Below are 26,750 nucleotides of genomic sequence, written 5' to 3'. Positions count from 1 at the left end.
AGAGCAAGCAATTTACACACAAGAGGTAAGTACCCCTAGTTTACAGTACCATGAGTCTGAAGAAAAAGCTTCCAGCTGGCTTCTGTTCTTGTTGTAGTTCCTGCAGATCCTGTTGTTCCTGGGCCTCAGTCGTGGGGACAAGAGGGAGGACTTCTGGGGACTCCTGAACTATAGTTTGAAGGTCGGCGGCAGCAATGGGCACAATTGAAATCTGCAGCACTTTGTGGTTTCAGCTACTCACAAATTGCACCACCCCGGTTCTTGGACACCTTGTGGACTTTCCTTGCTTCTGGGGTCCAGCACTCTGTTTAGGTGGCTCAGGCTTGGGTCAGCCCTGCTTCGAGGGAGCCCAGAGGATCTTCCTGGAGTTCGGGTCCAGCTTAAAGGCAATGCACTAGATTCTGGTGTTCTTGTCCCCTGGCACTCGGTTTCTGCAGCAGCAATGAAGTACTGCCAGCAGAGAGAGGTGTCCCAGTCAAGTTCGTCTTGGGGCTGATTGGTCCAACCAACCCAAGGGGCGAAGTCGTCCTTGCAGGGCTTCTCTAGTCGATCATTAATTCGGAGCTGCAGCAATGCAGCAGGGCTTCACTGGCCAAATCAACGGTCCAGGGGGTTACAGCAAGCTTCTTCTTCGGTTCCTTTGTCCAGGGGTCGACCTTGCAAAAGACCTTACCTTTTCTGTAAGTCTTTACCATTCATTCACAGGATAGCTGTCACTCACAGTAGGGTGGCTGTCCTCTAAGGACAGCCAGCTGGACGGCCAATCACCTTTTGGGTGCATTCCTGTAACCAAGGAGACGAAGCACAGGGAGTTTCAGGCATCTCCCTCGCTTCCTGCTCTGCCATACATGCTGGAGCCAGAGGCGGGCTTCAGCTGTGAACCCAGCCAAAGACAAAATGAACAAAGGGAAAAAAACAGGTTTGGCGCGTAGAGTAAATCTCAAGAAAGACCTTTCCAACAAGAAATGGTGAAAAAAGACAAACCGGGCCATTTTGACAAAATGGTAATTAATGGGTGCTATACTGCAGCTGCAAACACAGCACGCAGTGAAAACAAACCATGGTAGGAAAAAGTAAACCACTGCCACCAGCCATTAATTGTAGAAATTGTAACAAACTTGTTACATGAGAAAGTAGACAAAGGGGACACTAAGTAGCCCCTCTAGCACTCTATGTAGGCTAGTGTGTGCTGGGTCTACAAAGAGAAAAAGTAAATGGTCAGTTTCACTCCACTACTCTTGGAAACAGTAGTTATCCAAGAGAAGGTATTTAAACCTTGGAGAAATCCTTTGGATGTCTGCTGTGACACTGCACTGAGGGTGCTGTCACAATGTAAAAAGATGATGCCTATGGAGTTTGTCAGACTCCAAAAACAAACACAGAAAACACATAGGATTAAAAGTACAAAATCCCAAAGTTCAGCAAAAGAGCTGGTGGTCTCTAAGGTGGGAGGAATTGAACACAATGATAATTCTCCCTTACACTAAACATGATGTGCATTTAGTTGAAATCATTTTTAAATGTACAGAAAATAGTCCATAGGCACCCCTCTGCGAGAACGAACACGGCCCATTGACCTGTTCTTTGGGACGTTACCCACTCGATAGTCCGCAGCCATACTTAAGCTCACTGTACCTTTCACAGATGGGAAATAGCCATTTGCATATCAGCCTTTGTCCCGCCCACATGGACAGTCCAGCACTGAAACGCTATGGCAATTCACTTCTGAACAAGAGTACCAACAGCAACCCCATACACGTGTTTCAGCCTTGTTGGGCCTTATCAGTGAGGTGGAGCTGTGCCTCTGTGCCTCCAATCTGTGAAATGTACAGTGAGCTAGTGTGACTGCAGACTCTTGACTGGGTACCTTCCCAAAGAACAGGTCAAATGCCCGTGTTCGTTCTTGCAGAGGGGTGCCTATGGACTATATTTTCATTTTTAAAGGTAGCTTTTTGGTTTCAAGGGGTTCCCAGGCTGGCAGATGGTGGAATATTCTCGGTAGATGAAACTATAAAACAAAGTAATACTGGAACATTCTGCTTACAGGTAAGTAACACATTTGATCAATTTGATTTCAGCCCCTTATTTTGGTGTATGATCATTGCAAACATGGACAGATTCTGGTGTCTACTGTGCATTTCGTAAAGGAAAATAGAAAACATTTGGGTGTCTAGATTTCTAGAATATATTTGAATGAAAACGCACAACAGAAACATACACTGATTACATGATATTGCTTTGAAAACAAAATATCCACTTTACGCCTTCTAAAAATGAACCTGATGTAATGTGATATTTAAGAGCATCTTTATTCTCAGTATATATTGGTTAATAATTCTCAATACATTTGGAATAGGTTTCACACCACTTATTTTGGCTGCGACTGCTGGGCATGTTGGAGTAGTGGAAATTCTTCTAGATAAAGGTGGAGATATTGAAGCACAGTCGGAACGTACCAAGGATACACCACTTTCACTTGCATGCTCAGGCGGACGTCAAGAGGTACAGGAAATCATTTTAAAACTGTTCATTATTCGTGTGTCAAGATGTTTTGTACTGAATCTTTTTCATGTTCGTACACTGAATGCAAAGATTATTTTTAATCTATAGATTCTCTTACACCATTTGAGGGAGAAGTGGTACTGTTGCAGCTTACAACACATACATGATACACTTTTGAGCTAAATGCCCAGCAGTACACTATGTCTACCATCAGTCGCCAAAAACAACCATATTGGGTCTCCTATTCAGTACATCCAAGGAACCATTATGTGTTTGTGGGCAATGCCTGCAATGTTATTAGTGCATGTTGTCTGCAATTTATTTCTTTAGCGCAGTTGGAGGGTCATGGTAGACTATATGGATATAAGCAGGGCAGGGGAGCTCCCTCTTCTTTCTTTCAGTGGTGGCAGTGGTGAAGTCCGGGTAAAGCTCTTGGGAGGGGAGCATAGTGGACAAAATAACACGTTATACTTAGAATGAAGGAATATCCACGCACATGTGTTTTCTATTCTTAATGGATACAAATCTTTCACAGAGCCCTTAGCCAAGCTGACTCAATCATGGTCACGTCAACTCTTGTGTTGGAAGTGAAGTTCTGTGTGCATGTTTGCATCACTTCATTTTTCTCCAGCATGGGGTCTGGCATGGATTCACATGCTCATGACTATTCCCCGTCATCAGGCTGCGAATCATCAGTAAAAGAAAAAATCGGTGTGTAATTTCTGAACTGTTTCTCCTAACAACCAATTACTGGTCTCTGGGTCATACTGCCCCCAGCCAATGACTGCCTTCTACCTACGCCCCTCCTCTGCCAGCCATCTTCAGATTTTCACCACACGTTCAAGTGTTGGGAGTCCTTGTGGTTGGCTCTTGATCTTTTTTGTGCATTTTTCTCTTTTTGGAAGAGTTTCACTCTATTTTTTGGTCAATCGAGCCTCGTGCTCCATCTATCATCCTTCCGATTAATGAGGACCCGTTTTCAGATTTCTTTAGAGCCCCTCAAGGGCGGATTTCGTCGCGTTTCTTCGGAGAAGATTCCATAATATTCTTCAAGGCCTACACCGCGTAGATCATGTCGAACGAGAAGGATGATTTCCCCTTCCCTTGTCAGGCTCTGCTCCAACTGTGGTTTGCAGAATGTTTACATGGACGACAAACATTCCCAGTGCCTCTACTGCCAGTATCCAACGCATAAGGAGGAAGAATTTTTGCCATGAACTCTCGAAGCGCACGTTGAAGGATCAGCGTAAACAGCTGGAAGAGTGGCTGCAGGCCAAAGCCTCTGCACCGGGTGGTTCCCAGAGGCATGCCTGTCCGGCATCCGGAAAAGCTGAGCATGCTTCGAAGTCCTTTGAGGGCGCCCCTCCCACAGGGGTCCAACAAAAGACCAAGCACCGAGAGTCCACCATAGTTGGGAGCGCCTTTGCGGCGAGTTCCTCAGTGGGCAGGGCACGCTCAACATCTCCTGCTGCATCGGTCTCCAGTCAAGGCTCTGGATCGTCATCCAAGAGGAAGTCTGATCACCCGGGCAAGCTGAAGGTGGCCTCGGAGACGACCAAGGAAAAGTCCAAAAACTGGGTAAGGTGTCCGGCCTACCCGCAAAGGATAAGGCCAAACGGGAGCGTGGGCCCGACTCATCCCCTCAGGAGAAGGCCACGTAAAGCACTCTGGACAAGGGACCTGCCCTGACTGTGAAGGCCCAGGTACCCCAGACGAAGGCGGCACCTTCTATCGACGAGCTGGTGGTAACATCCCTTTCAAATGTCGCAGGGTCAGACCCGCAGGGCGCCCCTCCGTCGGCAAGGGTCTCCCTTCCTCCCAGGATGGAGACCTTGTTTATACCTGTTGAGAAGACGCCAGGAAAGATGCCGATCATCTCCCCGCAGCTGTCCTGGGGTTGGGGGGGGGGGCATTGAGGGCCTTCAAGGCACGGACATCTCCTCGACAGAGGAGTATGAGCTGGTTTATCTCCAGCCCATCCAGGAGGACAGTGGCGACGAGGGTGACGGTGGAGTCGCTCACTACGACGAGGGCGGCGACGATGACTAGGATAACGTCGAGGAACTCCAGGACGACTAGGGCTCTAGCCCTGCTCCTGTGCCCCAGCTGCCTACGCCCTGCCACTCAGCCTTCTCCTAGAGACCTCTCCGTGGACATCCTTTCGACTCTTCCTGCATTGGTATCCGATATACAACGGAGGATGCCGGTGGCTTTGCCACCCGCCCTGCCTGCGGCCCCGGTTTCATCCTGCGGGGAACCGCCGGCAAAGAAGAAGAGGCACTCCCTGCCACCATCCGCCTCCACCCTGTGCAGATCAGATGGGGACGGATGACTAAGGTGGGATGGGGGACTGCCCGTCGCCTCAGTTCAGATCCTCACCTCCGGATGAGATCGGATCCTTCCACGCAATGATCTCCAGGACATCTGAGCTGTTCCAGCTCACACCAGAGGAGACGGAGGGGTGGTTATACCTGCGAAGCGATTTAGAAAGAACATCCTCTCAGTTCCTCTCTTGGATGACGTTTGGGATGAATGGCTGACGCTCACAAAGAACCCATCTACATCCCCAGCAAAAAGGGACTGCCTAGAGAAGAAGTATAGGGTGCCGGACTCTGCGCCGAAGTGCTTGCGGGCTCAGCCGTCACTGGACTCGCTTGTTTCTGCATGAGCCAAGAAGTCTTCTGGATCGGTGTTCTCTGCGGCGGCCACCCCTCCTGACAATGAGGGTAAGAAGTTGGACGCGATGGGGAGGAGAGTTATCTAATCCGCAGCAACGACCATCAAGGCCATCACCACCGAGGCACGCTACGACCGGGAACTGTGTTTCAAGATCGCACCTCTACTGGATTTCCTCCCCGACAATAAGAGGTCAGAAGCTTTTGAGATTCTGCAGTAGGTAGAGGTTGCTTCGGATCATGCGATCAGTGGCCACGGACATCCGCCAGATGGGTAACAGCGTTTGCCTTCAGTGTTGTGGTTGGTTCAAAGCTACCAACTTCCGACAGGAGGTCCAAACCAGGGTTCTGGACATGCCCTGTGACGGGGACAACCTTTTTTGGAAGGCGGTGGATGATCCCTGCAAGCCATCAAGGCAGACACGGCATGTGCCCTGGGCACGCTTCAACAATGACGGCCGTCCTTTCGGTCCTCCTGAGCCAAGTCTACCCGATCTTTGAGAAGTTTCAGCGGGGGCGCCTCTTCTTACCGTCAGCCCTCCCGGTCCGCGGCCCAGGAAACCAACATGGGCCGTTCCAAGGCCTTCGGTGGACAACATCGTCCTCGACTGCAAGGCGGCCCATCGATCTCCAAGCAGGAATGAACCGGCCAATTTGTTGGGCCCCACCTGTTTTCCACCAGGTGGGAGGCCGGCTGGCGAACTTCGTCAGTGTGTGGGAGACCATCTCCACCGACCGTTGGGTGCTGGACCCTCTCGCCCACTGACACACTTTAGAGTTCCAACGGAAGTGTCCTCGAATACCACCGGTGACCTGGCAGGAAAACCAAGTCCCTCAGCTGCTGCTAGAGGTGTGGACCATGTTAAGAAAAGGGGCGATAGAGATGGTCCCAAAGTGACTTTGGGGATCCAGAGTTTATTCAAGGTACTTCCTCGTTTGAAAGAAGACTGGGGGCTGTAGACCCATTCTCGACCTGCGACGATCGAAGGACGCTCTGTTCCTGGGATCACGAATCAACACGGTAGTATGCCTGGCATCACCGGCGGAGGAGAGGATAGCGGCCATCCTGGGCAAGGTGCAGCAGCTGCTAGCACTGAAGATCACCACGGTGAGATCCATCAAGTCGCTGATCAGCATGATGTCATGCATTTACCTCATCCAGCTCTGCAGGTTACGAATGCGCCCACTGCAGGAGTTCCTAGTACCTGTTGGGTCCAGGGTATCCGGAGGCTTCCAAGACAAGATCGCGCTCGACAAGGGTTTCTGTTGGCCGATAAGGTGGTTGGGTGTGCGCTCGTACCTGACTGGAGGCTTTCCAGACCCCACCACACCAGGAGATGGTCATGATGGACTCTTCCCTGGAAGGATGGGGAGCCCACACCGGAAGCCTTCACTCCAGAGGCCTATGGCTTCCGGAGGAGATGTTGCACATCAACGTTCTGGAGCTACAGGCAGTGTTTTGGGCCCTCTGATCGTTCCTGACCTCCCTCAAGGGCACGGTGGTGTGGATCTTCAGACATTACCACCATGTTTTTTTACATCTGGAAACGGGGGCACCAGATTCCTGGCGCTCTCCAAGGAGGCACAGGACTTGTGGCACGGGGCTGTCGCCCAGGGGATGTTCCTTATGCCGTTTCAACTGGCAGGAGTAAAGAGCACAGTCACCGACTCTCTGAGCAGCGAGCTTTGCTCGTGTCACGAGTGGGAACTTGGGCAGGACCTAGTGGAGAATCTTTTCGTCCAATGGGGCAACCCCCAGTTCGACTTGATTGCGACGGCGACAAACAGCAAGTGCCAGAAGTTTGCCAGCAGGTTCCCACAGCAGGGGAGCATGGGGGACGCATTCTCATTCCCTTGGGAAGGCCTCTTTCTGTATGCGTTCCTTCCATAGCCATTGTTACATCGACATCAGTCAACTCTGATGGTGCTGGATGATCCTCTTCGCACTGGCAAGGCAGAGGCAGATATGATACCTGGACCTTCTCCTCAAGCATGTCAGTGTCTCTGCCAGTCAAGCTGCCAGTGGTCGCAGATCTGCTCGCCAGGGAAGGAGGCGCCATGCTCCACCACGATCCAGGGTCGCTGAACCTGAAGGCCTGGCTCCGATCTTCCTGTGGACTGCAAGGAAGTGCTCGCCAAGGCTAGAGCTCTGTTTACCTTGAAATGCTATGGACTCAAGTGGAAGAGATTTGCTATTTGCTGCCGTTCCTAGAAGACCGACCCTCTGCGGGTCAAGGCCCCTCAGGTGCTTCCATATTTGCTATCATTGGCTATATTAGGGCTGGCTCATGCCTCCTTCAAGGTTCATCTGCCGGCCATCTTCTGCTACACCAGATCCCTAGGACGACCCTCCTTGTGGTCGCACCGGTTGGTCAAAGAATTCATCCAAGGACGGTCTCACTCGTTCCTGCCGCTGAAGGCCCCGGCGTGGGATCTTAATTTGGTTCTTACTAGGCTGATGGGACCCCTGTTCGAGCCTATGTATTCGGTTCGACTCAAGTTTCTGTTGTGAAAAACAGTTTTCCTCATGGCCATCACCTCTGCACGACGAGTGGGTAAGATCCAGGCCCTATCCTGTGAACAACCTTACTTGACTTTTCACGAAACGAGGGAGGTACTGCAGACGCACCCCTCCTTCATGCCCAAGGTGCCGTTGGACTTTCATCTAAACAAGCCCTAGGTTTTAACTGTACTTTTTCTCCGACTCCTTCGTTGCCGGCTGAGAGGACTTTGCACTCGCTAGAGCACTGAAGTTTTATGTGGCCTGTACAAAGAGTTTCTGGAAAACCTCTCCACTTTTTGTGAACTTTGGTCCTGTGAACCATGGGAAGGCCCAGTCCAATGCTTCCATTTCCAGATGCCTCCCTGGCTGTATCGCCCACTGTCACCAGCTGGCAAACCAACTGCTGCCTGGCCCTCCGAGAGCCCATTCCACCAGAGCGATAGCTGCTACAACGGCATTCCTGCTAAGTGGAGGTTGACGCACACCTTCACGAGTTTCTATTGTGTCGACAGGGATTCCAGGGAGGAGTCCAGCAGAGTCGGCCAAGCAGTGCTGTGCAACCTGTTCGCATTCAAGATGAGCCTGGTGAGCAGGTAAGAGATGCTTCTGTTAGATGTTACCACCTCCCGTGGTTGTGCATGTGTGAACTGCTTTGTATTCTTTATTCATGAGCATGTGAATCCATGCCAGACCCCATGCTGGAGAAGAAACAAGTTACTTACCTGTAACTGTTGTTCTCCAGCATGGGTCTGGTATGGATTCGCATGTGAACCCTCCCACCTGCTCTTCTCTTGGTCCTACTGACTCCTTACGTGTTACCAAATCTGAAGTTGGCTGCCAGAGGAGGGCCTTGGGTAGAGGGCAGTCATTGGCTGGGGGCAGTATCGCCCAGAGCTCAGTGATTGGTTGTTAGGAGAAAGAGTTGAGAACTGAAACTGATTTTCTTTCTTTTCTCCAGCATGGGGTCTGGCATGGATTCACATGCTCATGAATATTCCTTGTCCGACTGGGAATACACGGTAAAGGAAAATCAGTTTCACTTCTGAACTTTCTTTCTCCTAACAACCAATCACTGGTCTCTGGGTCATACTGCCCTCTACCTAAGTGTAAAGACTGGAGGGGGGGCGGTCTGTACTTCTGCTCTCTATATGGTAGAGAAGATGCACAGAGGACCCCAGCCAAGATTCTTTATTATTGGTAGCAATGGACGAGCAATCAAGGCCTAGCTTCTCAGGAGGTGATGCAGGCTGGTTCTTAAGTACAGTGTAGTCCCCAAGCCCCCACAAAGGAATGTCCACACACTGTATTAGTTAAAACAGTCTTTATATAATTAAGGTTCAAGATTATATTCACAATAACTCACTTTGTGGTCAGTAAATCTACAATGGCAAATATATGCAGTTCTAAGTGGTACCATAATTATCAGATTTCATTAGTGCATCAACTGTACTCTGGTCAAATGTCACACAAATCACTTAATAAAGGTAACCAACAATAGATATAGGAGGGAAAGCAGTTTTTTTTTATAACAATTGGCAGAATACTGGCCTCTACCGTTCGACACAGTTCTGTGTGGAAATCCCCCCCACTTGGGCAACCTCTAAAACGAACACGCCCAGTCTATATTTTGTTCCATAAGTCTAATTTCCTTCTATCATGTTTCTACCACCCCAGTTTACCTGGAATAGCAGAGTTAGACGACGAGTCGTCGACGGATCTTTCCTGAGCCGCTCCCTTTAAAGCGGGAGCCACAGATCGTTGAGATCCCTCGAAGAAAGTGAACTTAGCGTCGAGGCGGCAGCTTCGGTCTCAGCGGTGCGTGTCAACGGAGCGAAGACGTCCTGCAAGGAAGAGGCGTGCTGGGCACCTTGATGTCGATAGTTCAGGACCGCAAGGAGTTTGTGAAGAACTGTGGCCCAGCAAGGGCGTCGAGTCGTCTGGCGTCTCTATGGTCTTTGGGTGGCGGGAAACGCAACAGCGGATGCTCCTCGACGCGTTGACGGCCTGGCCTTCTCCGGCGGGATAAGGCGGGCGCCTGTGCGGACGAACGCGTCCGTGAATCAAGTGTTAGGCAAAGGAGCGTTGCGGCTCTGGTCGTCGGTGGCACGGCGTCAAGCGTTCCCCGCTTCTGGGCAACACAGCTTCGACAGGCCTCCAGCGGTTATAGCAAACCTGTGAACACTGGTGGTCGACGGTGGACAAAATGTCTGGTGCTCATCTTAGTTCTCCTCGGCGGTCCCCGTCTTCGGTCGGCAGCCTGTCGAGGGTCTGACTTCCAGCGAGCTTCGGCGAAGGTTAGCGGTGCTCGATGGTCCCTCGGAGCATGGGAAGAGGGCGCCTAACCAGGTCCTCTCTTGGATCAGTCTCAGCGGCTTTCGGCGAAGGGAGACAGCAGTCAACCTTCTTCAGGCTTGGCTTTGAGATTAAGTGTCAGTTTCAACTTCAGCTTCTGAACGATTTCTAGCAGTAAGAGGCTCCCAGATATACTAGTTGATCTCCCATTCATTGTGCTGGGTCAGACTCGGGCAACCAATCACTTAGAAGGGTATACCTCAGTCAGTCAGCCAATCGGCATACAGTGCATTCAGGTCATTCTTCTCTCTGACACTCACAACAAAGAATTGTTAGGCAGAATCCTCTGCAGTACCCTTAGGGAACACTTCAGACAATTAGTCCACAAGTGGCAGTACAATTTCACCTTTGGTACAAGCCCGTACTACACAGTTATAGTGGTAGCAGTAGCGGAGCAGCCATACTTATCTCAAGAGCAAATGAGCAGTAGTAGAGATTATACAAAGGACCACAAACACTGACTCAAGGTTTCTGGTTAAATATAAGTACATTTATTTTTAAACCATCTGTTCACAAAACACTTCACTTACATTAAATAAAACCACACTCTAAGATACACTACACACAACCAATTCAAGGTAAGTACATTAGGTTTTGACAGACCGGTGTTGTGAACCAAAAGTAGTTACCGTGGGTCAATATGCGATCACTTTTTGACACTGACAGTGCGGTCTTACTAAAGAATCTTACCCGCGTGAAGAAATGTAACCGTAGTCAAACACACTTAGCACAAAGAATTTAAACCAGGGAATAGTGGATAAAATCACAGGCAATACTTTTGTCAAGGCAAGAGAATCGGAGAACACTTTCTAAGAAGCAGATAAGTCAATAGGCCTGCGCCAGTGTCAAATGGAGCAGGGGCTCAGATGTCGAGGATCAAACTGTTAGGCTAGTTCACGATTAAAGATGCCAAGAGTACTTGGATATTGTCAAACGGAAGCAAAAGTTATAAGAGGGAAGAAAGAAAGGACAAGCCTTCGCAGAGGAAAAGGGTTCACCTGATTCCGCAAGGTCGGACGAAGAGAACGACCAAATGGACACTACCTTATTTGTATGGAGAAAAAGTTGTTCCTGGTAGTTCCTGCAGACTCGCGGCTCCTGAAGCTTCAGTCGTGGGGACAAGGACGATGTCTGGAGCGATCTGCACTACCCAGGGATGAAGCCAGCAGCAGCAAAAGCAACAGTGAATAAAAGGTGCACTCCTTAAAAACAGGAGTGTGTTCTTCTGATGGCTATCCGGACCACTACAGCACTGTGCAGTGATTTCGACCCAGAAGAGGATTCTCTAGCTGTAGAAAGGTGAGCTGGTTGATTCCACCAGGCTCAAGGGAAGAAGACTCCGGACTGGATCTTCTGTCGTTGAAGGGTAGGTAGCTCAGGACTGCAGCAGGGCTTCACCGGGACTCGTGAGGGGCAGCAGCTGTCGTCTTCTCCGCTTCTCTTCGGTTCCTTGTAGTTCCACTGGCGACTCTGACTTCCAGCCCAAGAGTCCTGCCTTTTATGCGAAAATACCCCATTCACACAGCCTGGCTGTCAATAACACAGCAGGAGGTTGTCCAGCCCGGACAACCCCTCCAGCCAATTGACACAAAGTGTGACTTGGGTTTCCAAGGAGACCTTGTGCAGGTGGTGACTAAACCCCTCCCTCACATTCAGCCCACCTACACACCCAGACGCCAATGGAGGGCTTCTGGATAGAAGCCTGCCAAAGGTCGGCGAACAAAGAAGGCAAACCTTGTTTGCCTCGCAAAGTAAAACACAAGAAGGATTTTAACAAAAAGAAATGGTGATAAAACCCGGCCAGAGCCAAAAGAAAAAGTATTTGGTCAAGCGGGTTTAAGTTCGAGGCTAATATTATAGCCTAAAACAGTACCACGTTTATATAGTATAATCGCGGTAGAAAAGATAGCGTAGATACCACTGCCACCAGCCAAGTCTTAGTGTTAAGGGAGCAAAACAAAGCTCCAAGAGGTGCAGGCAAAAAGGAGTAGGAATTAACCCTTTCTAATACTCCATGTAAGATGGGGTGTATTGGGTCTGCAGTTTAAATGACTACATAAAGTAAATGGCAATTTTACCTGTTTCTGTGGGACAGTAGTCAGCCCCTGAAAAATGGAGTCTGGGGAAGTCTTAGAGACAACCCTGTGTCACTGCACTCAAGGTGCTGTGTAACACACACAATAAGTTGTCCTCATGGAGTGCTGTGGCTCCAGGGCCCAAGATCACACAAACAGTAGAAAACACATGGCAAACACATGTAAAAGTGGGAAAAAAGGTTCACACTCTTACCAGGTGGAATAAATAAACCCCAGAAATCCAGCAAAGCTGCTCAGGGACTCACTATGTAAGGGAAATTAGCCATAAATGAGAATTCTCCCTAACAGGAATGTGTATTGGGACAAGTACCCAGCCATTCAACACTACACACTGCAGTCATACCAGTTTCGGGCAGGGCTGTCTCAGTCGTATTTCATACTAGAAACCAGACATCCACAAAAGCAAGTGCATATTGGTCACACACTCCATTCACCCAGGTCCCACCCACAGGGTGTACCCACAACATACAGCCACTGGGAAGGCTCCAGCCAGTCTGACCTGGACTTCACAACAACACCATATATGGAACTTCCACCCAACAGCCAGTCAGGGGGAAGGGACAGAGTCGGGGCTTCCTAGGTCTTTGGGAAAACAAGGTAACAGGCAATAGAAAGCAAGAGGCCACAGGGGCCGTCTTGTTTCCTATCCGGAATCTGCTGATTCCACTGGCGGGGCCTGGGCATCCCAAAATGGAGGATACTCGGAGCACCTGTCAAATTCAGCATGGAACTGCCAGCAGCCCATACCCTACTCTGTGGGCGACACAAAGGTGCCCAAAAACATACACTAGGGGCACATGGTTGTACCCCCCCCACCCATGGGTGCCATTAGGGTATCCCATGGGTCTGGACACCAAACCAAAAACAGGAAGAGCTGCCCTGCAGGAGTCCCACATGGACTCCTGGGCAGAAAACAATACAGAACATAACTGAAAAAGGACTACAGGACAAGGACAGGGAGGTCCTGTCCCTCCAATGCATTGCCAGCATCACACTAACCCCTCCTCTGGCAGCCATCTTCAGATTTTTACCGCAAGTTCAAGTGTTGGGAGTCCTCGTGCTATAGCTCTCGAGCTTTTACTGCGTTTTGCGATTTATTTATTTATTTTCGGTCAATCAAGCCTCAAGCTCCACTGATCAACCTTCTGTTTACGGGGACCCGTTTTTGGATTCTCAGCGCCCCTCAAGGTGGATTTTCATCACGTTTCTTCTTGAAGGATTCCAGAAGCTTCTTCGAGGCCTACACCATGTGTCATGGCGGAGGGGAAGGACTCGGCGCCTCTCTTCAAGGTTTGCCCCTGCTGCAACCTACGGAACGTCTGTTTGGACGATGGGCATTCCCTGTGCCTCTACTGCCTGCATTCGGACCAGACGCATGTGAAGGACTGCGTGGCTTGTCGGTAGATGGTGCTGCCCACGCGGGCTAACCTAGGCAAGCCCCTCGAGTGGCTGCAGGCCAAAGCCCCTGCTCTGGGTGAGTCCCGGCAGCATGCCTCCCCTCCCCTGAAGAAAGCTGAATGGTCTTCCAAGACCTTTGAGAGCGCCTCTCCCATGGGGGTCCAACATAAGGCTAAGCACTGCGAGTCCACTGCCCCCGGGAGTGCCGTTGCGACGGGCTCCTGGGTGGCCAGGGTGAGTTCAGCATCTCCAGCACCTTAGACTACGAGCCAACGCTCAAGTTCTTCAAAGAAGCGGAAGTCTGACCAGCCAGGTAAGCCTTTGGAGAAGGCCTGGCCCGACAGAGAAGGCCAAGGAGGAGCGGGGCCCACCCCCCCCAAAGGTGAAGGCCGCTGACTCGGCTAGGACAGCGAAGGCCCAGGTTCATCAGACGAAGGCGCACACTTCCATCGAAGTGGTAGCAACGTCCCTCATGAACGCCGCCGGTGTGGATTTGCAGGGCACACCCCCAAAGTTGAGAGTATCCCTTCCTGCTAGGAGGGGGGTTGGGGGGAGGGGTAAAGGGGGGGACAGGGGGAAGGGGGGTTGGGTGGGTTGGAGGGGGGGACAGGGGGAAGGGGGTTGGGTGAGGAGGGGTGGGACAGTCCTTCCAGCCCTTCGAAAAGACACCAGAGGAGATGATGCCCATCATTTCACCATAACTGTCCCCCTTGGTCGCAGAGAAGGGGTGGGGGCTCTGTAGTCCTCCAGGGCACTGACATTTCCTCAGAGGAAGAGCTCACCAGACTCCCAATACTCCAGGAGCGGTGATGCATCGAGGGCAGGCACCACTGGAGGGATCCCGACGAGGATGGCGAAGGTGAAAGAGACGAAGACCAGCCTAAGCTGCAAACGCCCCGGTCCCCCTTCACCTCCACCCCAGCAGCCTCCTGGGGAGATCTCGGCAGACATTCTGACGGCTCTGCATACCCTGTGCTTCGAAATCCGGACAAGGATGCCCATTGCGCCAGCAGCTCTGCCCGCGGCACAGAGGCCATCGAAGGAACTACCATCCAAGAGGAGAGTTCACCCCGTTCACATTGTCACCCCCCCCGGGGGATGACCCTAAACTGGACATGGCGACGACAGGCCCTGGTACAGACGGTGGCCGCCTGGTCTCCGCCGGTCAGATCATCTCCGACTGACGAGATTGGTTCGTCCACGCCATGATCTTCAGGGCCTCAGAGGTGTTCCAGCTCATCCCGGAGGAGAAGAGGGTTTCCTTTACCAGCGCCGGGAGGCGAAGAGGAAGACCGTGCTGTCGATTATTGGATGACATTTGGGATGAAGGGTTGTCCCTCATGAAGAATTCTTCGTTGGCTCTGACGAAAAGGGATCACTACGAGAAGAAATAGAGTGCCGGGCTCTGTGCCCAAGTGCTTACAGTCCCAGCCGTCTCCAGATTCTGTGGTTTTGACGCGGCCAAGAAGTCTTTGGGCACATCCTCGTCGGTGGCCGCCTCCCCCAAGATCCCCCTCAACCCCCCGGACGGTGAGGGGGAGAAGTTGGATGCCATGGGGCGAAGAGTGATTACGTAGGCGGCGATGACCATCAAGGCCACTAGCGCCCTCGCCATCGTGGCGCGTTTAGACAGGGAACTTTGGGTCAAGATGGCCCCCCTCCTGGACTTTCTTCCCGACAAGCCGGCTGAAGCGTTGGAGATTCTTCAGGAAGACGAGGTGGCTTCGGACCACGCCATTACAGTGGACACTGACATTGCTGATACGGGATTCTGCCAAAATGCCAACAGTGTTTGTCTAACTCGGCGAGGATGGCTGAGGGCCACTATTTTCTGCCTGTATGTTCAGTCGAGGGTGTTGGACATGCGCTTTGACGGGGACAATTTGTTTGGCAAGACTGTGGACGAGTCTCTCCAGGCCATCAAAGCGGACACTGAGACGGCTTGTGCCTTGAGCATGCTTCAACGACGGCGGCCATCCTTTCAGACTTCTGGAGGGAGATCCGAAAGGATTCGGAGGAGGTGCCTCGTCCTACCGTCAGTCCTCCGCACATTAGCCCAGGAGACCTACAGGGGCCGCACCAAGTCTGGAGGTGGACGTCGTCACCAAGGCCCCCAAGGTGGCTCTTCGACGTTGAAACAAGATTGGACCGGCCCTGGATTTGGGCCCCACCCGTGCACCCCTGTGTGAGGCCGGCTTGCGAACTTCGTCAGCGTGTGGAAGTCCATCTCCACCGACCGTTGGGTGCTGGACGCTCTAGCCCACAGACACACCTTCGAGTTCCAGCAGAAGTGTCTACGGATACCACCAGCGGCCCGTCAGGAAAACCACATCCCTCAGCTGCTGCTGGAGGTAAGGGCCATGGTAAGAAAGGGGGCAATCAAGCTCGTCCCAAGGAGACTCTGGGGCTACGGAGTGTACTCTCGTTATTTCCTCGTCAGAAAGAAGACCGTCGGTTGGAGGCCCATTCTGCACCTGATTTGTCTGAACAAGTACATAAAGTCCAAAACGTTTAAGATGGTGACCCTTCAGCATGTAATAGGGTAGCTGGAAGGGGGTGGGGGAGTTTCTATTGTGGCTGGACTTGGAAGATGCGGTGTCCTTTGTGTATGGGGATGTGAAAATAGGCAAGTACCTACGCTTCGTGGTTCAAGGGCAACATTGCCAGTTCAAGACCCTTCCATTTCGGTTGAAGTCGGCGCCATTAGTGTTTCAAAGTGCCTGGCTCTGGTGGCGGTGCAGCTGTGTCTACGAGGGATCCACTGTACCCGTACCTGGACGACTGGCTCATCTGGGTGAAATCAAGAAATCAAAGGACATCGCCGTCGACCACACGACGAAGACAGTCCAACTCCTGACGGACCTGGGGTTCTTGATAAACTTTGCAAAGTCCTGCTTGACTCCATCGCAGGAGGTGCTGTTTCTGGGACCCCGACTCAACAGAGTCGTGCCTGGCGTCTCCGTCGGAGGAGAGGATCGTGGCCATCCTGGGCGAGGTACAACGGCTGTTGGCCCTGAAGGTCGCGAGGGTGAGGTCCAGCAAGTCCCTACTCTGCTTGATGTTGTCATGCATATACCTCATTCGGCTGTGCAGGCTACAGATGCATCTGGTGCAGGAGTTCCTCGACGCCCGTTGGATACAAGTGGCGAGAAGCTTCGAGGACAAGATCACACTCGAGAGTTTCCATTGAGCGATATGGTGGTGGCGAGTACGCGCACATCTGTCCGCAGGTGTGGATTTCCAGACTCCACCTAATCGTGAGACAGTCACGACGGAATTTGTTAGGCAGAATCCTCTGCAGTACTCTTAAGGAACACTACAGGTGATTAAGTCTACAAGTGGCAGTACAATTTCACCTTTGATACAAGCCTGTACTACACAGTTATAGTGGTAGCAGTAGCGGAGCAGCCAGACGTATCTCGAGCAAATGAGCAGTAATAGGCATTACACAAAGGACTAAAATTACTGTAACTCAAGCAAACACTGACTCAAGGTTTCTGGTACATTTATTTTTAAACCATTTGTTCACAAAACACTTCTATTAAACAAAACCACACTCAAATATACTACACACAACCAATTCCTTTGGTTCAGGTCAATTCAAGATAAGTACATTAGGATTTGACAGACCGATGTTGGGGAAACAAAAGACGTTACCGGGGGTTAAGAAACACTCACTTTTTGACAGTCATGACAGTTCGTGGGAATAAATGCAACCATTGTCAAACACACTTAGCACTTTGAATTAAAACCAAGGCAAATGGGATAAAAATCATAGGCAATACTTTTGTCAAGGCACTAGAATCAGGACGTGTTCTAAGAGACAGTCAATAGGCCTGCGCCAGTGTCAAATGGTGCAGGGCTCTGTTGTCGAGGATCACATAATCAGAACAGTTTGAGATTAACGTTGCCAGGAGTACTTGGATATTGTCAAATGGAGGCAAAAGTTATAAGAGGGAGGGAAGGAAGAAAGGACAAGCCTTCTGCAAGGAAAAGGGTTCACCCCAATTCCTCAAGGTCGGACGGCGAGAATGACCAAATGGAAAGAGTACCTTATTCAAATGAAGAAAAGCTGGCGCTACGGCAGTTGTTCCTGGTAGTTCCTGCAGACTCACGGTTCCTGGAGCTTCAGTCGTGGGGACATGGACGACGTCTGGAGCGATCTGCACTAGCCATGGATGAGGCCAGCAGCAGCAAAGCAACGGTGAATAAAAGGTGCGCTCCTTTTAAACAAGAGAGGCTCTTGAGATGGCTATCTGGACCACTGCAGCAGTGTGCACCGATTTCGACCACGAAGAGGATCCTCTGGCTGTGGAAGATGAGCTTGTTGACCCCACCAATCTCAAGGGAAGAAGTCTCCGGACTGGATCTTCTCTGGACATTGAAGAGTAGATAGCTCAGGACTGCAGCAGGGTTTCACCGGGACAGGCTAGTTGCAGCAGCTGTCATCTTCTCCGCTTCTCTTCGTTTCCTTGTAGTTCCAGTGGCGACTGACTTCAGCCCAAGAGTCCAGCCTTTTATGCGAAAATCTCCCATTCACACAGCCTGGCTGTCAATCACGCAGCAGGGGGGTTGTCCAGCCCGGACAACCACCTTGTCCAATCATGGCGAAGTGCGACTTGGGTTTCCTAGGATACCCTGTGCAGGGGGTGACTACACCCCTCCCTCACATTCAGCCCACCTAGACACCCAGGCGCCTAGAGGAGGGCTTGTTGGCCGAAGCCCGCCAAAAGACAGTGAACAAAGAAGGCAAACCAGGTTTGGCGTGCAAAGTAAAACACAAGAAGGACTTTAACAAAAAGAAATGGTGAATAAACCCGACCGGAGCCAAAAGAAAAAGTATTTGGTCAAGCGGGTTTAAGTTCGAGGCTAATATAATAGCCCAAAACAATACCACGTTTATATAGTATGATCGTGTTAGAAAAGTTAGGGTAGATACCTCTGCCACCAGCCAAGTCTAAATGTTAAAAGAGCAAAACCAAGCTCAGAGAGGCACAGACAAAAAGGGATAGGCATTAACCCTTTCCAGTACTCCATGTAAGATTGGGTGTACTGGGTCTGTAGTTTAAAGTGACTACGTAGAGTGAAGGACAACTTTACCTGTTTCTGGCGGACAGTAGTCAGCCCCAGAAAAGGAGTCATTGGGAAGTCTGAGACAACCCTGTGTTACTGTACTGAAGGTGCTGTGTAACGCACACAAGAGGTTGGGCCCATGGAGGGGTGTGCTCCAGAGCTCAAGATCACACAACAAGTAAAAATACACATGGCAAAACACATGTAAGAGTGGGAAAAATGCTCACTCTTACCAAGTGGGGGGACTCTCTAGGCGAGGGAAATTGGCCATAGAATGGGAATTCTCCCTAACAAGGAGGTACAGACAAAAAGGGGGTAGAGTTTATGCCTTTCCAATACTCCATGAAAGATGGGGTGTACTGGGTCTGTAGGTTAAATGACTACATAAAGTAAATGGTAACTTTACCTGTTCTTGGGGGACAATAGTCAGCCCCATAAAAATGGAATCAGTGGGAAGTCTTAGAGACAACCCTGTGTGACTGCACTGAAGGTGCTGAGTAACACACATAAGAAGTTAGGCTCATGGAGTGGTGTGGCTGCAGAGCCCAAGATCACACAAAGTAGAAATACACATGTAAGAGTGGGAAAAAGGTTCACACTCTTACCAGGTGGAAAAAAATAAACCCCAGAAATCCAGCAAAGCTGCTGAGGGACTCACTAGGTAAGGGAAATTAGCCATAAATGAGAATTCTCCCTAACGCTCGCCTCCCTGGACGGATGGGAAGCATCTGTGGCTACCGGAGAAGTCGTTGCACATCAACGTGTTGGAGCTGCAGGCAGTGTTTTGGGCCCTCAAGGCCTTCCTTCTGTCCCTCAGGGTCAAGGTGGTGCGTGTCTTCACGGACAACACCACCACGATGTTCTACATATAGAAGCAGGGGGGGAGCAGATCCCCGGCGCTCTCCAAAGAGGCGCAGGAACTTTGGCACTGGGCCGTAGCCCACAGGATGTTATCCCTTTTCATCTTGCAGGAGTAATTGACACCATCGCTGACCCTCTCAGCAGGGAGCTAGGCTCTTGCCACGAGTGGGAATTTCGGCATGACCAAGTGGATCACCTGTTCCGCAGATGGGGCAATACCCAGATCGATCTCTTTGTGAAGCGACAAGCACCAAGTGCCAGAGGTTCGCCAGCATGTTTCCCCAGTCAGGGAGCATGGGGGACGAATTCTCTTTCCCCTGGGATGGCCTGTTTCTGTATGCGTTCCCTGCTTTGCCGTTGCTGCTTCGACTAGTCAATCAACTCAGACGGTCCCGTTGCCGGATGATCCTCGTTGCACCAGCGTGGTCGAGACGGATATGGTACCGGGACCTTCTGGACATGTCAGTGTCCCCTCCAGTCAAGCTGCCGGTGGTCGCAGATCTTCTCGCCAAGGAAGGAGGCGTGATTATGCACCACGACCCAGGATCGCTGAACATGAAGGCCTGGCTCCTGCAGCACTAGATTTGGGGGCTACGATCTCCAAGCGGATTGTAAGGAGGTGCTTGCCAAAGCCAGATCTTCATCTACTCTCAAATGCTATGGGCACAAGTGGAAGAGGTTCACCATTTGGTGCTGTACCCAGAAGATCGACCCTCTACGAGTCACTGCTGGGCAGGTGCTTCCGTATTTGTTGTCATTGGCCAAGGCAGGACTGGCCCATGCTTCCATCAAAGTTCTTCTGGCGGCTAATTCCTGCTACACCAGATCTCCTGGACGATCCTCCTTATGTCGCATCATTTGGTCAAAGAGTTAGTCAAAGGATTATTTCGCTCGTTCCCGCCTGTGAAGGCTCCGGCCCTGGAGTGGGAGCTCAATATGTTGCTGACTGGGCTCATGGGTGCTGCATTCGAGCCTATGAATTCAGCGCCACTGACATTTTTGTCATGGAAATCTGCTTTCGTTGTGGCCATCGCCTCTGCACGATGATTGGGCGAGAACCAGGCCCTCTCTTGTAAACCACCTTATTTAACTTTTCACGAGATGAGGGTGGTGCTACGGACGCACCCCTCCTTCATGCCCAAGGTGCCGTCGGGCTTTCCTCTCAATGAGCCCTTGGTGTTACCTGTATTCTTCCCGATGCTTTCGTCGCCGGCTGGGAGGACTTTGCACTCGTTGGATGTGGCTAGAGCGCTGAAATTCTATGTGGACCGCACAAAGTTTTCGGAAGACGTCACAACTTTTTGTGAACTTTGGCCCTGTGAACCATGGGAAGACCCTCTGCATCAACCATTGTCACCGGTTGGCAAACCGCCCATTGCCTGGCCGTCCGAGAGCCCATTCGACCAGAGCTATCGCTGCCACTACGGCGTTCCTGTCAGGTGTGCCCCTGCTTGACATCTGCAGGGCTGCTACGTGGAGGTCGATGCACACCTTCACGAAGTTCTACTGGTCGACCTGGATTCCAGGGAGGAGTCGAGAGTCGGCCAAGCAGTGCTGCGCAACCTGTTCGCTTGAAGGAGAGCCTGGTGAGGAGGTAAGAGATGCTTAATGTTGAGCCTTGCCGCCTCCTGTGGTTGTGCATGTGTACTGCTATATTCTTTATTCATGGGCATGTGAATCCATGCCAGACCACATGCTGGAGAAGGAACACGTTACTTACTTGTAACTGTTGTTCTCCCGCATTGGTCTGGCATGGATTCACATGCAACCCTCCCGCCTACACCTTTGCGACTCTTCTCTTGGTCCTACTTGTGGTGCTGGAAATGCATTGGAGGGACAGGGTCTCCCTGTCCTTGTCCTGTAGACCTTTTTCATTTGTGTTCTGTATTTTTCTGCCCAGGAGTTCATGTGAGACTCCTGGCAGTGCAGCTCTTCCTGTTTTTAGTTTGGTGTACAGACCCATGGGATACCCTTATGGCTCCCATGGGTGGGGGTACAACACTGTGCCCCTAGTGTGTGTTTATGGACACCTGTGTGGCCCACAGAGCAGGGTATGGGCTGCTGGCAGCTCCATGCTGATTTTGACAGGTGCTCGGAGTATCCTCCATTTTGGGATACCAAGGCCCTGCCACTGGAATCAATTGATTCCTGATGGGCAACAAGATGGCCCCTGTGGCCTCTTGCTTTCTATTGGCTGTTACCTTGTTTTCCCAAAGACCTGGGAAGCCCGGACTGTCCCTTCCACCTGACTGGCTGTTGGATGGAAGTTCCATATATGGTGGTTTTGCGAAGTCCAGGCCAGACTGGCTGGAGCCTTCCCAGTGGCTGTATGTTGTGGGTACATGCTGTGGGTGGGACCTGGGTGAATGGAGTGTGTGACCAATATGCACTTCTTTTTGTGGATGTCTGGTTTCTAGCAAGAAGTACAATGACTGAGACAGCCCTGCCCGAAACTGGTATGAATGCAGTGTGTAGTGTTGAATTGCTGGGTACTTGTCCCAATACACATTCCTAGTTGTGAGTGTCTGAGAGGGATGAGAATGGCCTGAATGCACTGTATGCCCGATTGGCTGTCTGATTGCTGAATGCCCTTCTGAGTGATTGGTTGCCTGAGTGTGACCCAGCAGAATAAATGGGAGATCAACTATATCTGGGGTCATCTCACTGCTTATTCGTTCAGAAGCTGAAGTTGAAACTGACGCTTGATCTCGACAACCGAGCCTGAAGAAGGTTGACTGCTGTCTCCCTTCGCCAAAAACTGAAAGCCGTCAAGGCTGATCCAAGAGAGGACCTGGTTAGGCGTCCTCTTCCTGTGCTCCGAGGGACCATCGAGCACTACTAACCTTCGCCGAGGCTCCCTGGAAGTCAGACCTTCGACAGGCTTCCGACTGGCGACTGGGTCCTCCGCGGAGAACGAAGATCAGCACTGGACATTCAGTCCACCGTCGTTGACCAGGGTTTGCAGGTTTGCTGTAACAGTTGGAGGCCCGTTGAAGCCGTGTTGACCAGAAGCGGTGACTGCTTGATGCCTTGCCATCTACAACTGGAGCCGCAACGCTCCTTTGCCTAAGACTTTTGATTCACAGATGCGCTCGTCCGCACCGCCGCCCGCCTTATCCCGCCGGAGAAGGGCAGGCCGTCGATGCGCCGAGGAGCATCCGCCGGTGGGTTTCCCGCCACCCAAAGACTGTAGATGCGCCGGACGACTCGACGCCCTTGCTGGGCCACAGTTCTTCACAATCTCTTTGCGGTCCTGAACTATCGACATCAAGGTGCCCTGCATGCGTCTTCCTTGCCGGATGCCTTCTCTCCATCGTCGACGAGCACCACCAGGACCTAAGCTGCAGCCTCGACGCCGAGTTCACCTTCTTCGAGGTATCTCGACAATCCCTGGCTCCTACTTTAAAGGGAGCCGCTCAAGAAGGATCCGTCAACGACTCGTTAAACTCTACTATTCCAGGTACATATGGGTGGTAGAAACATTGTAGAAGGAAATAAGACTTATTGAACAGTATATGGACTGGGCTTGTAGTGTATCTTTATTTTACAGGTTGACGAGGTTGGGAGGGGTGGGGGGGCTGATCTGTGTCTAGGTAACAGGGCCAGTATTCACCCAATTGTTCTAACCAACTGCTTTCCACCTATATCTATTGTTGGTTACCTTTATTATGTGATTTGTGCGACATTTAACCAGAGTACAGTTAATGCACTTTAATGAAATCTGATAATCATTGTGGTACCACTTAAAACTGTTTATAATTGCCATTGTAGATTAACTGAGCACAAAGTTAGTTATTGTGATTGTGTATATAACCTTGAACCTTAAATATACAAAGACTGTGTTTTAACGAATACAGTGTGTGGACATTCCTTTGTGGGTGCTTGGGGACTAAACTGTACTTAAGAACCAGCCTGCATCACCTCCTGAGAAGCTAGGCTTGATTGCTCGTCCATTGCTACCGTAATAGAGAATCTTGGCTGGATTCCTCTGTCTCTCTCCTCTACCATATAGAGAGCCGGAGTACAGACACCCCTCTCCAGTCTTTACACTACTGCCACTTTACGTGCTACCAAATCTGAAGATGGCTGCCAGAGAAGGGGCTTAGGTAGAGGGCAGTCATTGGCTGGGGGCAGTATGACCCAGAGACCAGTGATTGGTTGTTAGGAGAAAGAAGTGAAACTGATTTTTTTCTTTAACGAGGATTCCCAGCCTGACTGGGAATATTCACGAGCATGTGAATCCATGCCAGACCCATGCTGGAGAACAGTTACAGGTAAGTAACTGTTAGGACTGATTTTCTATACTCTGGCCTTGTGGACAGATGTATAGAAGGCCAACCTATATTGTGACAGGGACAACTCTGGGAAGCTGCAGCCAAAACAGTGTAAGGTAGCAGTGACAGGCGGTCTAGGCTAAGTTCGTCAGAGGGTTGAGTGTGAAGGGTCCACAATGGGAGTCACAAATTGCACTTAGACAGGATGTATAAACATAGTTATTTAATTATGGCCAAAACACAATATAAGCACATGGATACAAGCAGGTAGACGTATCAACCAATACCATCAAACTAAAATACATAGTCACAGGTTCAAATGCACAATACAAATCAAAATACTCCTGAAAAGGAATGAATGGATAAGTATCCTACACAAAAAGGTCCACAGAGATAATCCCTGCTAAAATTGTCCTACCCTAAATTGTCTATGGCCTTGTGCCCTATTGTTAGGATACAGTTGCACAGAACTTAGGATGCAGATTAAAAGGTAGGTAGGGTCTCTGGGGTCCAGTAATGGATTCTTAGCGTCAGGGTTCAATGTAGACAAGTGCCCAAAATTACCCCAACAGTCAGAAGTCTTAACAAGGCAAGTAATGGCAAAGCCAATAGTGTAAGTAATGGGATTTTTATAAGCCCCTTGACCTTTAATGGGAGTATAGGGGTTGGTTAAAAGCTCTGTAACTTACCCCCTTACCCCAAATCTTCCCAGGTCTTTGTGGAACAAAAGAAGGGTGTCCCGGCTTGCTTTTCATGCTGAAATCCGCGGTCCGCGATTTTCAGGGGTTGCAGGTTCCAGTGATTCTCCGGTTGGGATCTTTTTGTTGGTGCAAGGACGCTTGGTGAAGAAATGCAAAAACCAATGATGCAACACCCCTCCCGGGACTGGACTTGTGTCGGAAAATCAGGTTTCGGACGGTGCACGCCACACACAGCGATGCAACAGGACTCGATAGCCGTGATCAGACTTTCCCGTCTTTCACAGGCCCCTCTGGTGCTCCGACGCCAACATTTCGCAGAGGGTGGCATTTTAGTGACAGCTGAGGGTTTACCAAGTTTCAGGTGGAAACTCGGAACAGCAATGAAGTTAACCTGGTAGCCCGAAAAATGAAGCTGGTCACCCACATGCCAATTCCCGGGCACTTCCGAAGGCGGTGTTTGTGCTGGGCACCGAGTAGATGTCGGGAATGGATGGTTCCTCCACTCCAGGGGTTGTAGCACCTTCGCTGACATACTGAAGATCACTGGACAGACAGGGCTCCACCGGAACTGCAGCAGAAGTTAGTTGCCAGGCCTCCTTCAGTCAGGTTTCAGGTTTCTTTGCGGGTCTGCTCAGCTGGACAGGATACTTGGCTCCTTTTAGGTTCTTCCAGGATCTCTGAGAAATGTATGCAGGGGTCCTCTCATCCTAAACGCCAGGTATGAGTCGAAACTCCCAATAGCAGAACTAGCCCACACACACCCCCCCAGTGGTCCAATCGGAACCACTTGCGCGAACACTTATGCATACCACACTCGCACAGAAACCAATATGTGGATTAGGGTCAGACACACAAAGCCCTCCAGTAGCCCGCCAAAAACTGCTGCTTTCCCGGGCACTGGAAGTCCTTATAAGGATCTTCCTGGACTCTGATGCCAGGAAGAAGGCTAAACAAGATGCAAAAAGAATGGGCGAAAACCTTGTGGCACGGCCATGTTTGACCAGTAGCCACAGTCAGTAGCCTAACGCGGCAAAGCTAAAACGAAATTCCCCAAAAAAGTGGGGAAAAGTCAATGCTGCCACCAGCCCATCTTTTAAGCACATCTAGAGTAACCAAAAAATCATTTGAGTGTTAGTCTAGGGCAAAACAAAAATGCACCCCATTGCACTGCAGTGTAAGCTGCTGTGTGCAATGATAAAAGGTCACCACAAGTGTTACAAAAGTAACCACAATTTGCAATATAGTAACACGACTAAGGGAAACACTGTTTCCCAGTACTGATTGCCTTAAGACCATATCAGTTATCCCATAACAAGCGAGCAAAGGCCAGTGCAGTGAAGCTGAAGGCTTCACTGTACTGTAAAAAGTACAGGTCAGATTGAAAAATGAAAGCAAAAAGTTTGGGGGTTCTCTTAGGGAGAATTCTCATTCAATGGCTGATTCCCCTTACCTAGTGAGTCCCTCAGCAGCTTTGCTGGAGTTCTGGAGTTATTTTTTCCACTTGGTAAGAGTGTGAGCTTTTCTCCCCATTCTTACCCATGTTTTGCCATGTGTATTTCCTCTGTTTTTGTGATTGTGGACTCTGAAGTACACCACTTCAGTAGCCCCCTTCTTTTGTGTGTTACATAGCACCTTCAGTGCAGTGACACAGGGTTGTCTTTTAGACTTCCCACCGACTCCATTTCTGGGGCTGACTACTGTACCCCAGAAAAGGGTAAAGTTGCCATTAACTTTACTTAGTCATTTAACCACAGATCCAGTACACCCCATCCTACATGGATTACTGGAAAGGGTTAAACCTTAGCCCTATTTATCTGTACCTCCTAGGGCATTGTTTCGCTCTTCTAACATTTAGACTTGGCTGGTGGCAGTGGTATCTACCCTAACTTTTCCAACGCGATTATACTATATAAATGTGGTATTGTTTTGGATTATTATATTAGCCTCGAACTTAAACTCGCTTGACCAAATACTTTTTCTTTTGGCTCCGGTCGGGTTTATTTGCCATTTCGTAAGTCCTTCTTGTGTTTTACTTTGCGCGGCAAACCAGGTTTGCCTTCTTTGTTCACTGTCTTTTGGCGGGCTTCTACCAAAAAGCCCTCCTTTAGGCGCCTGGGTGTCTAGGTGGGCTGAATGTGAGGGAGGGGTGTAGTCACCCCCTGCACAGGGTATCCTAGGAAACCCAAGTCGCACTTTGCCATGATTGGCTGAGGTGGTTGTCCGGGCTGGACAACCCCCCTGCTGCATGATTGACAGCCAGGCTGTGTGAATGGGGTATTTTCGCATAAAAGGCAGGACTCTTGGGCTAGAAGTCA

General features: G+C 50.5%; 1 protein-coding gene across 3 annotated transcripts in view; it reads left to right on the top strand.

Annotated features, from left to right (window-relative positions):
• Positions 1–26,750, top strand: part of ANKHD1 (ankyrin repeat and KH domain containing 1) — a 1,723,611-nt gene that overhangs the window by 839,527 nt on the left and 857,334 nt on the right. For all 3 annotated transcript variants that reach the window (XM_069652665.1, XM_069652666.1, XM_069652664.1), the window contains exon 18: positions 2,357–2,502. In XM_069652665.1, the coding sequence (XP_069508766.1) occupies positions 2,357–2,502 (146 nt within the window). The remainder of the gene's footprint in view (positions 1–2,356; positions 2,503–26,750) is intronic.

The sequence above is a fragment of the Ambystoma mexicanum genome, chromosome 3p (genome assembly GCF_040938575.1).
Source record: "Ambystoma mexicanum isolate Mex_15411 chromosome 3p, UKY_AmexF1_1, whole genome shotgun sequence".
NCBI lineage: Eukaryota > Metazoa > Chordata > Amphibia > Caudata > Ambystomatidae > Ambystoma > Ambystoma mexicanum.
This window is presented reverse-complemented; position numbering and strand designations above follow the sequence as displayed.